Raw genomic sequence first — 15884 nt, 5'->3', positions numbered from 1 at the left:
AGAGGTAATACTTATCATTCCATTGAACTGAATTTATATATCTTATAATAAATAACATTTAAAACATAGGTATGACATTTATAACCTAAAAAGTTTATTTATTACAGATTCCTATTTCCTTACTATCCATATATTAACTTTTTTTCTAATAAACTTCCAGATTCCAAATTAGAATGATATCTAGTAGAAGAAAAAATATAAAACTCTGGAGAGAAGTAACCATCAATTTTGCAGACAAACTATCACTATATGATAAAAAAGGGTACTTACATCTTTAAAATAACGCTGTAATAATGAAAGCCTCACATCATGAACTGCTGCACATGTATCCCAAGGGTAAATCTGCTCCTCCTCAGTGATAGGCAATTTTTTTGGCTCAATGTTGTCACGGCACTGCCCCAAAACTACATTAACAACAGAAATAAGAGCTCATTAAATAACCAACCTGATTCAACATGATTCACTAAGTAAAGCTTTTATCACAAGCTACTCTAATTATTCTACTACTGAATACTTTTAAAGACCTAACAAAAAGTGATATTCTAGTTTTCTTCTAAAGAGTAAATAAGTGTGAAATATGACAGTATTTATTTTTTGAAATAACACTAAAATATTAGTATGAACTCTGGGTGGATGGAGAGATGGATGATCAATCGATCAATCAATAGAGGATGAATGGTTTTCAAAACCTGTCCAGTGAAAAGGCTTAGAAGTTATGATTCTCTGGTATCAATAAACCTCATTTTTAAATATACTATTTCTCACTAAAAGTAAACAGAGATCCTTGGAGAAAAAGCTACATCCAGAGTTGGGGAAAAGTTCAAAGTGAGCCTGGAATTGTAATAAATAGCAAGGAGATATTCAAACACTGAGGTGCCTGGTCATGAGGACCTTCAGGAGTTTTGATGGTCAAATTCGAGAAAATTTGAGTTCTGAAAAGAATAATGATAGTAACAGATAACGCATTCATCAATTCAGGCAAGGAACATCAAGTAAAGGGGTAAAGGGGTAAATTGTCAGGATCCCAACGTATCATCCTATAGACTACCTACCACCATAACCAAGTGATCAAACTTGGTTGGCATCACCAATAATGGGACAAGCTGTCACTATGAGCCTCCTAATGTGATGGAATGGGAGGGAACATCATGTATATAATGCCATTGTCAAAAATGTTTACCTTAAACCTAATAAGAAAATAACCACATGAATCCAAAACATGAACTATTCTACAGAACAAAAGATCTAGACTCTTCAAAAATTTTTAAAGGGGCTGGAGAAACCGTTTTAGATTAAGGAAACTAACAAGAATTGATAATTAAATGCAATGCATGATCTTTTTCTTGGATGAAGAAAAAAAATCTGCTACAAAAAAATATTATTGGGGAGGGTCACGAGGGTGGGTCAGTCGGTTAAGAGTCTGACTCGGTTAAGTTTCTGCTCAGGTCATGATCTCACGGTTTGTGGGTTCAGGCCCCATGTCAGCACAGAGCCTGCTTGGGATTCTCTCTCTCCCTCTTTCTCTGCCCCTCTCCTGCCCATGCTCTCTCTCTCTCTCTTTCAAAATAAATAAACTTTAAAAATATACATACTATTGGGATAATTGGAACATAATAGATACTATATAAATTTCTTGGGTGTAATATAGATAATATAGAAGACTATCCTTGTTCTTACAAGGATAAAACATCATGACATCTGCCATTTTCTTCTAAAAAGTATGTGTGCATGTGTATATGAGTGTGTGTATAGACAAGAGAGGGAAAGAAAAACATGGCAATATGCTAACAATTGTTGAGTGCAAGTGAAGACTATTCTGTAGATACAAAATTTTCAAAATGAAAAGCTAGGAAAAGAGGTGTATAACAAAAGGGCAAAAATAATACTAAGATTTTATAACTGTAAAATATCAAAGCACAAAAAAAGGGAGGGGGGATAGAAACATACACTGCCATATATTACTATAAGACTCAATAAGCATGGGAAGACCATTCTTAGGGAAGGAGTATCAGGTATATAAATATGGACCCCAAGTTTTGAAGAGATTTACAGCAGCAGTAGAAAGAAAAAACAGAAGTAGGGAGATGCTAGCAACTAAAATATAATTAGCTATAGGATGTATAATCCTCTTAATACACTGCTGGATTTCATTTGCTAGGATTTTGTTGAGGATTTCTGCATCTACATTCATGAGATACTAGTCTATCATTTTCTTTTCTTGTGATGTCTTTATCTAGCTTTGGTATCAGAGTATGGCTGTCATAATAGAATGAATTAGAAAGTTTCCTCCTCCTTTTTTTTTTTTTTTTTTTTTTTGAGAAGTTTGAGAAGTTTGAGAAGGACTGATGTTAATTCTTTAAATGTTTGGTAGCACAGGGGGCGCCTGGGTGGCTCAGTCAGTTAAGCATCTGACTTCAGCTCAGGTCATGATCTCACAGTTTGTGAGTTCAACCCCTGTGTCAGGCTCTGTGCTAACGGCTCAGAGCCTAGAGCCTGCTTCAGATTCTGTGTCTCCCTCTCTCTGTCCCTCCCATGCTCATGCTCTGTCTCTCTCTCTCAATAATACATAAACGTTAAACAAAACAAAAAAAATTTTTTTTAAGCAGTCAGTATTTAAAAAAAAAAAAAAAAGTAGGGGGGAGGCGCCTGGGTGGCTCAGTCGGTTAAGCATCCAACTTCAGCTCAGGACATGATCTCACGGTTTGTGAGTTCAAGCCCCAAGTCAGGCTCTGTGCTGACAGTTCAGAGCCTGGAGCCTGCTTCGGATTCTGTGTCTCCTTCTCTCTCTGCCCTCCCCAACTTGTGCTCTGTCTCTCTCTGTCTCTCAAAAATAAATAAATGTAAAAAAAAAAAAAAAAATTAAATGTTTGGTAGCATTGTAAGTGAAGTTTCCTGGTCCTGGACTTTTATTTGTTGAGAAGTTTTTGATTACTGATCCATTCTCTTTACCTGTTTAATGTCTATTCAGATTTCCCATTTCTTCTTGAGTCAGTTTCAGTAGTTTCTATGTTTCTAGGAACTTACCCATCTCATCTAAGGGTGAGATTGACAAATTCATTGACAGAAAATTGTTCATAATATTCTTAGTCTTTTTTATTTCTGTAAGGCTTATTGTAATGTCCCCAACTTCCATTTCTGATTTTAGTTATTTGTGTGTTCTTTTATTCTTGGTCAGTCAAGCTGAAAATTGTCAATTTTGATGATATTTTCAAGAAACCAATTTTTGCTTTTGCTGACTCTTTCTACTGTCTTCCTATTCTCTGTTTCATTTATCTCTGTTCTAATCTTTATTATTTCTTTCCAAAATCTAGCTTTGGGTTTAGCTTGCTCTTCTTTCTCTAGTTTCTTAAAAGTGTAAAGTTAGGTTATTTATTTGGGATCTTTGTTTTTAATGTAAACATTTACAGCTATAAATTTTCTTCTGTGCACTATTTTCCCACAGGTTTTGGTATATTGTGTTTTCATTTTCATCTATTAAGTATCTTCTAATTTCACTTGTAATCTCTTATTTAATTTCCACCTATTTGTGAATTTTCCAGTTTTTCTTCTGTTACTGATTTCTAGTTTCATTCCACTGTGATCAGAGAAGATACTTTGGATGATTTCAATCTTTTTAAATGTATTAAGACTTGTTCACAGCCTAATTCATCATCTACCCTGGAGAATGTTCCACGTACAATTGAGAAAGATGTGTACTCTACTCTTGTTGGATAAAGCATTCTATATAAGTTTATTAGATCTAATTGTTTTATACTGTTGCTAAAGTTTGTTTATCTTCTTCTGTTTAGTTGTCCTACCCATTATTTAAAGTGGGGCACTGAAGTCTTCAACTATTATCGTCAAACTATTTCTCCATCAATTTTTGCTTCATATATTTCGGGTCTCTGCTGTTTGGTACATATTATGTTTAAAACTGTTTTTATTTTCTTGATGGATTGATTCATTTATCAATATATAATGTCCTTTTTGCTCTTGCAACAATGTTTTACTTAAAATCTATTGTGTCTGATATTAGCATTACCATCCCAGCTCTCTGTTGGTTACTATTTGTGCAGAATATTTTTTCACACCCATTTTCTTTTCTTTTTTTTTTAAATTTTAATGTTTATTTATTTTTGAGAGAGAGAGAGAGACAGAGTGAGAGCAGGGGAGGGGCAAAAGGAGGGAAACAGAATCCAAAGCAGGCTCCAGGCTCGGAGCTGTCAGCACAGAGCCCAACGCAGGGCTTGAACCCACGAACCATGAGATCACGACCTGAGCCAAAGTCGGACACTTAACTGACTGAGCCACCCAGGCGCCCCCACACCCATTTTCAACCCGTTTGTGCTTTTGGATCTAAAATGTCTAAGGGTGCCTGGGTGGCTAAGTTGGTTGTGCATCTTAGTTGATTTCAGCTCAGGTCATGACCTCACGGCCATGGGATTGAGCCCCAGGGAGGGCTCCACCTTGGGCGTGGGGCCTGCTTGGAGTTCTCTCTCTCCCTCTCCCTCTACCCATCTTGAGCACTCTTTTTCTCTCTCAAAAACAAAAAAGGAAATAAAATGTCTCCTACAGTCTATTCATGTTTTTTTAATCTATTTTGTTAATCTCTGCCTTTTAATTAAAGAGCTGAATGCACTTATATCTCAAGTAATTATTGATTTAGGATGATTTAATTTTCCCATTTTGCTATTTATTTTCTATATGTTCCTCAATTTGTTGTTCTAGTATACTGTATTGATTCCCTTCTCATTTCTTTTCTTTTTTAGTTTCTCCTTAAATAGTTACCTTCATTTTCTAACAATCAAGTTGGAATTAATCTGAACTTAGTTTCAATAGTATAGAAAAATTCTGCTCCTTTACAGTTACATCTCTACTCCTTGCCCTTCATGCTTTTATCTATCCGAATTTTTCTACAAGAACATTGATACTTGGTTTAAAAACCTCAATCTGCATTGCTTTCCAGATTTAGTTCCTTCTTATTACATATATTTTTTTGTTTTTTTTAATTACATATGTGTTTAAAACACTATGAAGATTAAAACACTGGCATTAATTTTGGATTTTCTTAAATTCTACAAAGACTGTGGAAATTAATAATATGGAAAAGATCATATAACATTGTATTCTTCTCCTATGGAGAACTGAATCTCCCAAGTCAATAATATTTACAACAGGCATTCTGCACAATAGTGAGACAGCATATAAAGCAACACCTTTAGAACCCTTATCTCAAGCAGTTATTTTGAAGGGTTGGTAATCAAAATATAATCCAGCACAAGTCAAATGTTAGACTAAGGGGAGATATCATGGGACTTTTCTTTGATGCATGGTTTCAAAGTAGGCCAATAAAGAATCAATGGCCATAAAAAAGGTCTAGAGCAATAAGCACACCTAGCACCCAGACTGTGGTCTCCAAATACCATTTCCCACTAAAAGGAAGTAGGGCTTCTTAGAGAAATGGCTGATTCCTGGGTCAGAAATGTGTAACTTGCCATGCCAGAAAAGGTAAAGTTTGAAGTCTACATGAGTTGTGTCAAAAGAACTGAGGAAGTAACTTGAAGAGGCTCCAACTGAACAAAGATGGAAGAATGTGATCCTCAATGAGAAACTAATTGCAACATATCATAATGATTTAAAAAGTACTAATTAATTATTTTGGGAAAGTGCTAAGGAATGGCTACCTCAATATTTTGAGCACTATCTAAGGGAAAGAATACAGTATTTACCCTGCCTTTTGCGGATAATCAGAGTAATCAAAATAGTTGATGAAGTAAAATTTCTTTTATAGAAGTATTTCAGCTAATAAACAAAAAAAGAGAAAGATTTGTGGATGAACTGATGAATCTAGCCAATAATCACAATTCATTGCGAATATTTCAAAAACAGAGAAGACAGAGTGGACAGAAGAACTAGGTAAACATAGAGATACATTCAGTAAAATTCAAAACATTCTTAAATGACTTAATTTGTTCAAAAAAGTAAAACGTATGTGGATAGGAGGGCCCCTATTTGGGGGAAGGGAGAAGGAAGAGGGGAGATGAAAAGGGAGCTTATTAATTAAAAGACTACAAGGAGATCTGATAAGTATAAATTAATTAATTAAATAAAGTAAATAAGAAACAATTGGGGAATTTTATTTTTTTTATTAAAAAAAATTTTTTTTAACTTTTATTTATTTTTGAGACAGAGAAAGACAGAGCATGAACAGGGGAGGGTCAGAGAGAGAGGGAGACACAGAATCTGAAACAGGCTCCAGGCTCTGAGTGGTCAGCACAGAGCCCGACGCGGGGCTCAAACTCACGGACCACGAGATCATGACCTGAACCAAAGTCGGACGCCCAACCGACTGAGCCACCCAGGCGCCCCACAATTGGGGAATTTTAAACACTGATGAGGTATTTTACTATACTGAGGAACTAATTTACTTACAAGTGACTGGGCTATATCTAAAAAACATGAACTTTCTTTTTAACTGAAACAGTGACATGTTTACAGATGAACTGAAATAATATCTGGAATGTTCTTCAATATAATTCTGAGGAGGTGGGATAAATAAGATTAGCCAATCAGTCACTATTAAAGACTGATGGAGACATGGAAGTTAATTTTACTAATTTCAAATGTTCCATATCCAAATGTAAATAGATAAAAAGAGATCAAAATAAAAAAAGAAGTCAGAAGTAAGGAAAAATAAAAAGGGGTAAAAGGCACGATGTCAGTAGGTGTGTGAGGCTCAGAAAGAAAGGAAGGAAACAGCCAGAGATTTCACCTGCCACAGTTCCCAATTAAAATCACTCTTCAGATTTAACACTTTTTAATGTTAGTTTTTATTCACTTCCTTCTATCTATAAAAGATAAAAGAGCTATGTTATAGTAGAATTATCTAACATTAATAAGTTTAGCTAGTATGCAAAATTGTAAAAAGGATTAAATGAAGTGACAATCTGGTGAAAGTAACCTAAATATAAAATAATAAAAAAGATTAAAACAACAAAAACCAAAACTCTGCATAGGACAGAGATTTTGTTTTGCCTTGTTTCTTATTGTGACAGTATCTTGTACCTAGGTTCTCAATAAATATATGTGGAATGAATGAATGAAGGAATAAACATTACATTGATGATTATAAAGTATTTGGAGAAGAAGTTATAAAAAGTGGCAAAAATCTAATATGCTACTTTCCTCACAACAGTAGAAAACAGAAATAGCTACAAAACTAGTCAATACTCCCACACATTTCCTTTTTAGTCAGCATTTCTGATCTTGACAGCTCTACTCCAATGTTCTATTCAACTGGGGTTTCCCAAATCAATTTTATTTTTAAGCAAGAAAAGTCACAAGAGGAGAAACTAATTACTAGACATCATATTAGATCCTTTTGCCTATATTACATTACTTAACAAGTACAATAATCCTCGGAGGTCAATATTATCTCTATAGTTAAAAGAAAGCAACAAACTTAACCACATTATGTCAAGCAATACCTGTATTTGAAGCCATTTCTCTTTCCACTTTACTATACTAATTCAGAGAATAAACATCCTAGAAAAAAAAGGCTTGGGAGAAATGTGTAAGAATTTTGGGGCGCCTGGGTGGCGCAGTCGGTTAAGCGTCCGACTTCAGCCAGGTCACGATCTAGCGGTCTATGAGTTCGAGCCCCACGTTGGGCTCTGGGCTGATGGCTCAGAGCCTGGAGCCTGTTTCTGATTCTGTGTCTCCCTCTCTCTCTGCCCCAAAAATAAATAAACGTTGAAAAAAAAAATAAAAAAAAATAAAAAAAAGAATTTTATTTTCTCTTTGCTTCACACAAACTCCTGCTGAAAATGGATTGAATTCATTGGGACAAAAGTGTGTAAGAGCTATCACACCTTAAAATACTTCAGTATGGGAGAGGATGAAGGGCATTCAGACAAATCCTTCAAAAATTTTTCAAAGAAAATTTTTTTAACTATACATTGGCAAACATATCATTCAGCAGGCTGTTTCAAGAATGACTGCTTATAGGGGCACCTGGGTGGTTCAGTTGGTTAAGCTTCCGACTCTTCATTTTGGTCATGATCTCATGGTTCATGAGCTCGAGCCTCACATTAGGCTCTGCGCTGACAGTGTGGAGCATGCTTGTGATTCTCTCTCATTCTCTCTCTATCCCTCCCCTGCTCTCTCAAAAAATAAACTAAAAAATTTTTAAAAAAAGAATGACTGCTTCTAGTAGTTCAAAAAATAAAGGCAAACCTACCTGAATGTGCCTTATGTAATTAAAAAATTTAAACTGACAGTATTTCTGGGCTTAAACTGCTTTCCAATTTTAAAACAATTAAACTGTCAAGAAAGCTAAACTCAGTTATTGGCCACCTACCATTGATAATATACCATCACACTTCAAGGAAAAAGACCGTGTAACATATAGAAAGACTTCTCTGTTAAGGGCTTCTTCTAACACTCATGTCCAGGAAAGTCAGATAAAGCCATGTTGAAAATCTTTGCTATACAGATCTAAATTGATCCTTGCTATATAGATCTATAGTATATCCAAAGATATTAATTTATTAATACAGGTATTTATTAATCTGTTGTATATACTTTGGCTGTAAAATGTTCCCACCGAAAAATTACTTTGATTTTACCTGAGGATGCTTGTAATAGTACAACCAATCCTGTAGGTCGGTCTTCAGAGGAGGGGCCACTTTGTCCACAAATAACACAATCATATACTGCCTCAGAAACTTGTGGCTCTGCTGTTGCGATCTCCATAGGAATATCGTTCTCAGGAGAATCTGGGGGGAAAAAGGTGCAGGTCTTAATTTCTGAGGAGAAAAATCTTTCTTCAATGAAAATACAGGGAAAAAAATTAAGTTCAAAAAATTCTGTGACCCACAACTATATGCTCAACTAATCTTTGACAAAGGAAAGAATATCCAATGGCAAAAAAAGTCTCTTCAACAAACGGTGCTGGGAAAACTGGATGGCAGCATGCAAAAGAATGAAACTGAACCACTTTCTTACACCATACACAAAAATAAACTCAAAATAGATGAAAGACCTAAATGTGAGACAGGAAATCATCAAAATCCTAGAGAAGAACACAGGCATCAACCTCTCTGACCTCAGCTGGAACAACTTCTTACTAGAAACATCACTGAAGTCAAGGGAAACAAATGCAAACATGAACTACTGGGACTTCATCAAGATAAAAAAATTTCTGCACAGCAAAGTAAACAATCAAAAAAACTAAAAGGCAGCCTACAAAATGGGAGGGGATATTTGCAAATCACATTAGCTGAAAGTATTTGGTCAGTATCCAAAAATCTATAAAGAACTTACCAAACTCAACACCCAAAAAAACAAATAACCCAGTGAAGAAATGTGCAGAAGACATGAATAGATACTTTTCCAAAGAAGACATCCATATGGCTAACAGACACATGAAAAGATGCTCAACATCACTCATTCTCAGGGAAATACAAACCAAACCACGATGAGGTACCACCTCACACCTGTCAGAATGGATAAAATTAACAACACAAGAAACACGTGGCAAGGATGTGGAGAAAGGGGAACCCTCTTGCACTGTTAGTGGGAATGCAAACTGGTCAGCAGTATGGAGCTTCCTTAAAACTAAAAATAGAACTACCCTATGATCCAGCAATTGCACTATATTTACCCAAAGAATACAAAAATACAGATTTAAAGGGATACATGCACCCTAATGTCTATGTTCCTCAACTATAACTTGGATAATGCTTTTCTCAAGATTAGTCCTAGGTTATGGGTTTTAAGAACAAGACCACTGAGGTAAAGTACCATTCTCATCACATCATACCAATGTCATATTATCAACATGACATCACTATCAATATTTACCAGGAACATCTAGTTAAGGTAGTGCTTGCCAACTTTCTCTACTGTAACATTACTTTCCCCCCATTCCACACTGTACTTTTTGGAAAGAAGTCACTAAGCACAGCCTACACTTAAGGAGTAGAGAGTTGTTCTACCTGCTTGAAGGTTGAGTTATCTACATAAATGGTTTGGAATTCCTCTGCATGGGAAATTTGTCTATTCGTCTTCATTCATTCAATCATTTATTTATATAAGTATGAATTCATGGATATTTTTTTGTACTCAGGGTTATAATCCAACACTACTTTATTTCCTTGCATAAACTGTGCCAACTTGGCCACTGGGAGCACTTTCAGTCTCCAACTCTAATCTATTACTACATGGATCATTTTAGCCTTCTCTTATCTATCTATAACCTACCACTCCAGTTGTGAGAAATCCAGCTCCAATCAGGCCACCATCTATTTACCTAATTGTTCAATCTCAGTATATTAGGATAGCAGTTGCAGAATAGTTAACCCATACTTCCACAGAAGGCATGTTATCAACCTCAGTGTCGATGTATAGTTCCTTTTATCTTCCGTATTCTAGACTTCACTAATTTCCAAAGTTACTTAGCCTCTTTTCTCCCCTTCCCCTAAATGAGGCTGTTTTGTGTATTTAAAATACAGTTAGAGCCTCTTGCCACATTCTGAAGTCCATTCTGGGACCTTCAACCTCTTAAGTGACTTTTTAAATTTGCATACATTAAAATTCACTCTTTCTGTTGTAAAATTCTACGGCTTTTGACAAAATGCATAGTTATGTATCCAACCATACAGTCTTATACAGAATAATTTCACTGCTCTAAAAAATACTTTGTGGGGCGCCTGGGTGGCGCAGTCGGTTAAGCGTCCGACTTCAGCCAGGTCACGATCTCGCGCTCCGTGAGTTCGAGCCCCGCGTCGGGCTCTGGGCTGGTGGCTCGGAGCCTGGAGCCTGTTTCCAATTCTGTGTCTCCCTCTCTCTCTGCCCCTCCCCTGTTCATGCTCTGTCTCTCTCTGTCCCAAAAATAAAAATAAAAACGTTGAAAAAAAATTTTTAAAAATAAAAAATAAAAAATACTTTGTGCTTCACCTACTTAAGTCCCTTCCCCAACCCTGGTCACCACTGATTTGTTCACCACCTCTATAGTTTTGGTCTTTCCAAAATGCCATATAATTGGAAACATACAGTATATAGCCTTTTCAGACTGACTATTTGCACTAAGCAATATGAATTTAAGATTCATCCATGTCTTTGTATGGCATAACAGTTTATTCCTTTTTATTGCTGAATAGTTCTCCAATGTATGGATGTACCAGTTTGTTCATCCATTCATCTACTGAAAAACATCTTGGCTACTTCCAGTTTTGAGCGATTACAAATAAAGCTTCTATAAACACTCGTGCAGATTTTTGTGTAGATCTATGTTTTTACATCAATTGGGTAAATAACCTAACAGCATGATGGCTGGATCATATGGTGAGACTAAATTTACCTTGGAGAAAAATGTCAAATTCCTAAAACCAAAAGTTCCAAGAAAAAGAACTTTTTGTACTTTTAACTGGCAACACATGAAAAAACTATGAGTTAAATGTCACATTTATATCACTGTAGCTGGATCTTTATAAACTATTGGTTAACAAATATTAAAACCAAAAATAAACACTTATCTCCATCTAGTGGCTATCAAAGAGTAGATACATATAGCGATATTTCAATTTCAGAAAATTAGGTTGGCTGTTTACTGCACATTGTTAGTTAAAACAGAATAAAAAACAAACTGAAAATAAAGTGAATGTCCAATAATAAAGACATGGCTGAGTAAATTACTTCATTATGCACTATTATGGGCTTTCTCTGCTTGCCCCAAAATAAAGAAAGGAAAAAAACCACTAAATTAGAACAGTGGTACTCAACTTTGGCTGCACATTAGAATCAGCTGTGAACTTTTTCTAAAGCTCCCTATGTCTGAATTCCACTCCCAAAGACTTTTCTTTAATCTATAGTGGCACCTAGGCACATTTTTACCTTAAGGAGGTTGTAATGATTCTAATGTGCATCAAGGTTGAAAACTACTGATTCAGAACTACTGGTTAGGACTTAGAAATATTACTGAGGTAGAGAGCAGGGAAAGGTGATCTCATTTGGTAAAAGCAAACAATGACCAAAAACAAGGAAGGAAGAAAGGGAAAGAGGGAGCGGGAGGAAGAGAGAGAGAGAAGCTTAAATGAACCTGTAACTATAGTATGTTTGTACATGATTATATGAATATAGAGAGTAGCAGAGGAGTACACAAACCAAAGTGTAATCATAGGTCATGGGAGAAAAAGAAAAAAACACAAATGAAAAGCACTTATACTAATCCCATTCATGTAACATTGCATGCATGTGTACGCACGTGTGCATAATGAGATCTAGGATAAGAAGAGATCTATATATACTATATGTAATTTTCAGGGATATTCATGATACATTACGTTTTTTAAAAAGGAAGCAAACTGCACAGCCTTATGTACACCATAATTTTATTTCAGAAAAAAATCCATTTATATAATTTTTATATGTATTCATATGAAGAAAACCTGTTTATAATGGTTTACCCCAGAATGGTGAGATTAAAAGGGAAGGTAGGCAGAGATGATTACCTTTGCTTTCAAATAGTTTCATATGATATGTTAAGCATATTATTATGCTTTAAAAAAATGTTTTGGCTTGATAGAAGTGTGTGTCTTACTTATGGTACAAATAAAACCTAACTTTTATTTATGGGCTCCAGTTTTTGAAACACACCACATCACAAATGATGGACTTAAAATGTCAGACCTAGCCCCACAACTATATGGTCAATTAATAATCTTCATCAAAGCAGAAAAGAATATCCAATTGAAAAAAGACAGCATCTTCAACAAATGGTGTTGGGAGAACTGGACAGCAACATGCAAAAATGAAACTGGACCACTTTCTTACACCTTACACAAAAATAAATTCAAAATGGATGAAAGACCTAAATGTGAAATAGGAATCCATTAAAATCCTAGAGGAGAACACAAGCCATAGCATTGGCCTTTGACACTGGCTACAGCAACTTCTTACCAGTATGTCTCCTGAGGCAAGGGAAAGAAAAACAAAGTACTGGTACTACATCAAAATAAAAAGTTTCTGCACAGTGAAAGAAACAATGAGACTAACAGGCAACCTACGGAATGGGAGAAGATATTTGCAAATGACAAATGTGGATAAAGAGTCAGTATCCAAAATCTATAAAGAACTTATAAACTCAATACCCAAAAAACAAATAATCCAATTAAAAATGGGCAGAAAACATGAATAGACATTTTTCCAAAGAAGACATCCAGATGACCAACAGACACACGAAATGATGCTCAACTTCACTGATCATCACGGAAATACAAATCAAAACCACAATGAGATACCACCTCACACCTGTGAGAATGGCTAACGTTAACAACTCAGGCAACAACAGATGTTGGCGAGGATGCGGAGAGAAAGGATCTCTTTTGCACTGCTGGTGGGAATGCAAACTGGTGCAGCCAGTTTCCATACTCTGGAAAACAGTATGGAGGTTCTTCAAAAGGTTAAAAATAAAACCACCCAGGGGTACCTGGGTGACTCAGTTGGTTGGGCGTCCGACTTCAGCTCAGGTCATGATCTCACTGCTCACGAGTGAGTTCGAGCCCCACATCAGGCTCTGTGCTGACAGTTCAGAGCTTGGAGCCTGCTTCAGATTCTGTGACTCCCTCTCTCTCTCTGCCCCTCCCCTGCTCATGCTCAGTCTCTCTCTGTCTCTCAAAAAATGAATAAACGTTAAAAATAAAAATTAAAAAAAAACCACCCTACAATCCAGCAATTGCATTACTAGATATTTATACAAAGAATACAAAAATACTAATTCAAAGGGGTACATGTACCCCAACATTTATAGCAGCATTATTTACAATTGCCAAATTATGGAAAAGGCCCAAGTGTCCAATGACTAAGGAATGGATAAAGAAGATGTGGTATATATAAATAATGGCCTATCACTTAGCCATAAAAAAGAATGAAATCTTGTCATTTGCAATGGCATGGATGGAGCTGCAGAGTATTAATGCTAAGTGAAATAAGTCTGTCAGAGAAAGAGAAATACCACATTATTTCATTCCTATGTGAAACTTAAGCAAAACAAATAAGTAAAATGGGGGAGAGAGGAGAGGGGGAGGGGGAGAGGAGGAGGGAGAGAAAGAGGGAGAGGGAGAGGGAGAGGGAGAGGGAGAGAGGGCGGGGGGCAAACCAAGAAACAGACTCTTAACCATAGAGAATTGATGGTTACCAGAAGGGATGAGGGTGGGAAGATGAGTCAAACAGGTGATGGGGATTAAAGAATGCACATGGTGTGATGAGCACCAGGTGTTTATGTAAGTGTTTGGTCACTAAATTGTACACCTGAAATTAATATTACACTGTACCTTAACTAACCAGAATTTAAATTAAAAACTTAAAGAGCACCTGGGTGGCTCAGTTGGTTAAGCATCTGACTCTAGATTTCGGCTCAGGTTCTCACGGTTCATGAGTTGAAGCCATGTGGAGCCTGCTTGGGATATATTCTCTCTCTCTCCTTCTCTCTCTCTCTCTCTCTCTCCCTCCCTCTCTTCCTCCCCCTGCCCCTCCCAGCTTGCTCTCTCTCAAAGTAAACTTTAGAAATTAATTAAAAACTTACAAGACATTACAGACCAAGCACCATCCCTCAAAACTGACATATTTAGATTCAGAATAACCAACGTAAAAAATATTCTATCCATGAGATCTGCTTTCTAATTTCAGTGAAAAGGAATTCAAGTAGTTTCTACTTAGTTGAGAGAGCAAGAATTTCACAAGTTACACAGCAAAATTCAAAACGATACTTCATAAAATAATGTTTTTAAACATATATGCAACAGCCATAGATGCATAGTACTATGCACTACATGCATTCCAATGTCCCAAGTAGATTGGTCCTACCTGAAAGAGAACAAAGCTCACAGATGCGTCTGATTCCAAGAAAATGGAAGAACATTAAAAAGAGGCTAATTCATGAAAAACCACACACAAAACTGTGTAAGGAGCAAAAAGAGATGTCAGGGAATAAGAAGAAGCAGTTAAAAATGCAAAGATTATCCTTTTTAATAATAATAGAAATACTAATTATAGCTAAACTACAATACCACTTCTTCTCAACTATGACATTACCAAAAACACAAAAGTTTGACAACTTATTCTTACGGCAAGAATGTAAGGAAAGTGATACTATGACACACTGTTGGTGGGAATGCAAAATAGCACAACCACTAAGAAAGTAATTTGACAGTACCTAGAAAAATTACCTATGTATTTACCCTTTAGCCTAGCAGTCCCACATCTAAAAATCTACCTCACAGATATATTATCAAAATACAAATAAATACATATATAAGGACAATCACTGCAGTGCTACTTGTACTAGAAGCAACCCAAATTCCAGTAATAGAAGACCATTTGAATAAAATCTGGGGGCGGGGGAAATCTACAAAATGGAATACTATACAGCTAGAAAAGGGAATGAAGAAGATCTCTATACACTGTCTGCTGGGATCTCCAGGATAGAATGTTAAGTGAAAAAAACAAGGTAAAGAAAGCATACACAGTATGTTATTATTTACCTAAGAAGGGGACACTAGGGATGTAAGTATTTTTATATCTTAATATAACATATAAAATATACTCATATCCGCAGTCCCTTTCTTCTGTAAATGCTAACATTAAATTTTTAGCATGCATGTTAAAAAATAAAAGGATAAATCTCAAATTAAACTGTATTATTGGGGTGCCCGAGTGGCTCAGTTAGTTAAGCATCCAACTCTTGATTTCAGCTCAGGTCATGATATCGTGAGATCAAGCACCATGTGGGGCTCTATGCTGGTGGTACAGAGCCTGCCTGGGATTCTCTCTCCTTCCCTCTCTCTCTTCCCCTTCCCAGCTTGTGTGCACTCTCTCTGTCTCTCTCTCTCAAAATGAATAAAGAA

General features: G+C 36.0%; 1 protein-coding gene across 6 annotated transcripts in view; it reads right to left on the bottom strand.

Annotated features, from left to right (window-relative positions):
- UBR3 (ubiquitin protein ligase E3 component n-recognin 3) overlaps positions 1-15884 on the bottom strand; it is a 244688-nt gene that overhangs the window by 87900 nt on the left and 140904 nt on the right. For all 6 annotated transcript variants that reach the window (XR_005790352.1, XM_040475345.1, XM_040475340.1 and 3 more), the window contains 2 exons: positions 8607-8756; positions 271-404 (listed from right to left, as the gene is read on the bottom strand). Coding sequence is in view for 5 of the 6 variants with exons in the window: in XM_040475345.1 (XP_040331279.1) it covers positions 271-404; positions 8607-8756 (284 nt within the window). In the remaining variant the exon portion in view is untranslated. The remainder of the gene's footprint in view (positions 1-270; positions 405-8606; positions 8757-15884) is intronic.

The sequence above is a fragment of the Herpailurus yagouaroundi genome, unplaced genomic scaffold, assembly GCF_014898765.1.
Source record: "Herpailurus yagouaroundi ecotype Mexico unplaced genomic scaffold, PumYag 140, whole genome shotgun sequence".
In the NCBI taxonomy this organism is placed as follows: domain Eukaryota; kingdom Metazoa; phylum Chordata; class Mammalia; order Carnivora; family Felidae; genus Herpailurus; species Herpailurus yagouaroundi.
Note: the sequence above shows the minus strand (reverse complement) of the source record. Positions and strands in the feature narration are given on the sequence as shown.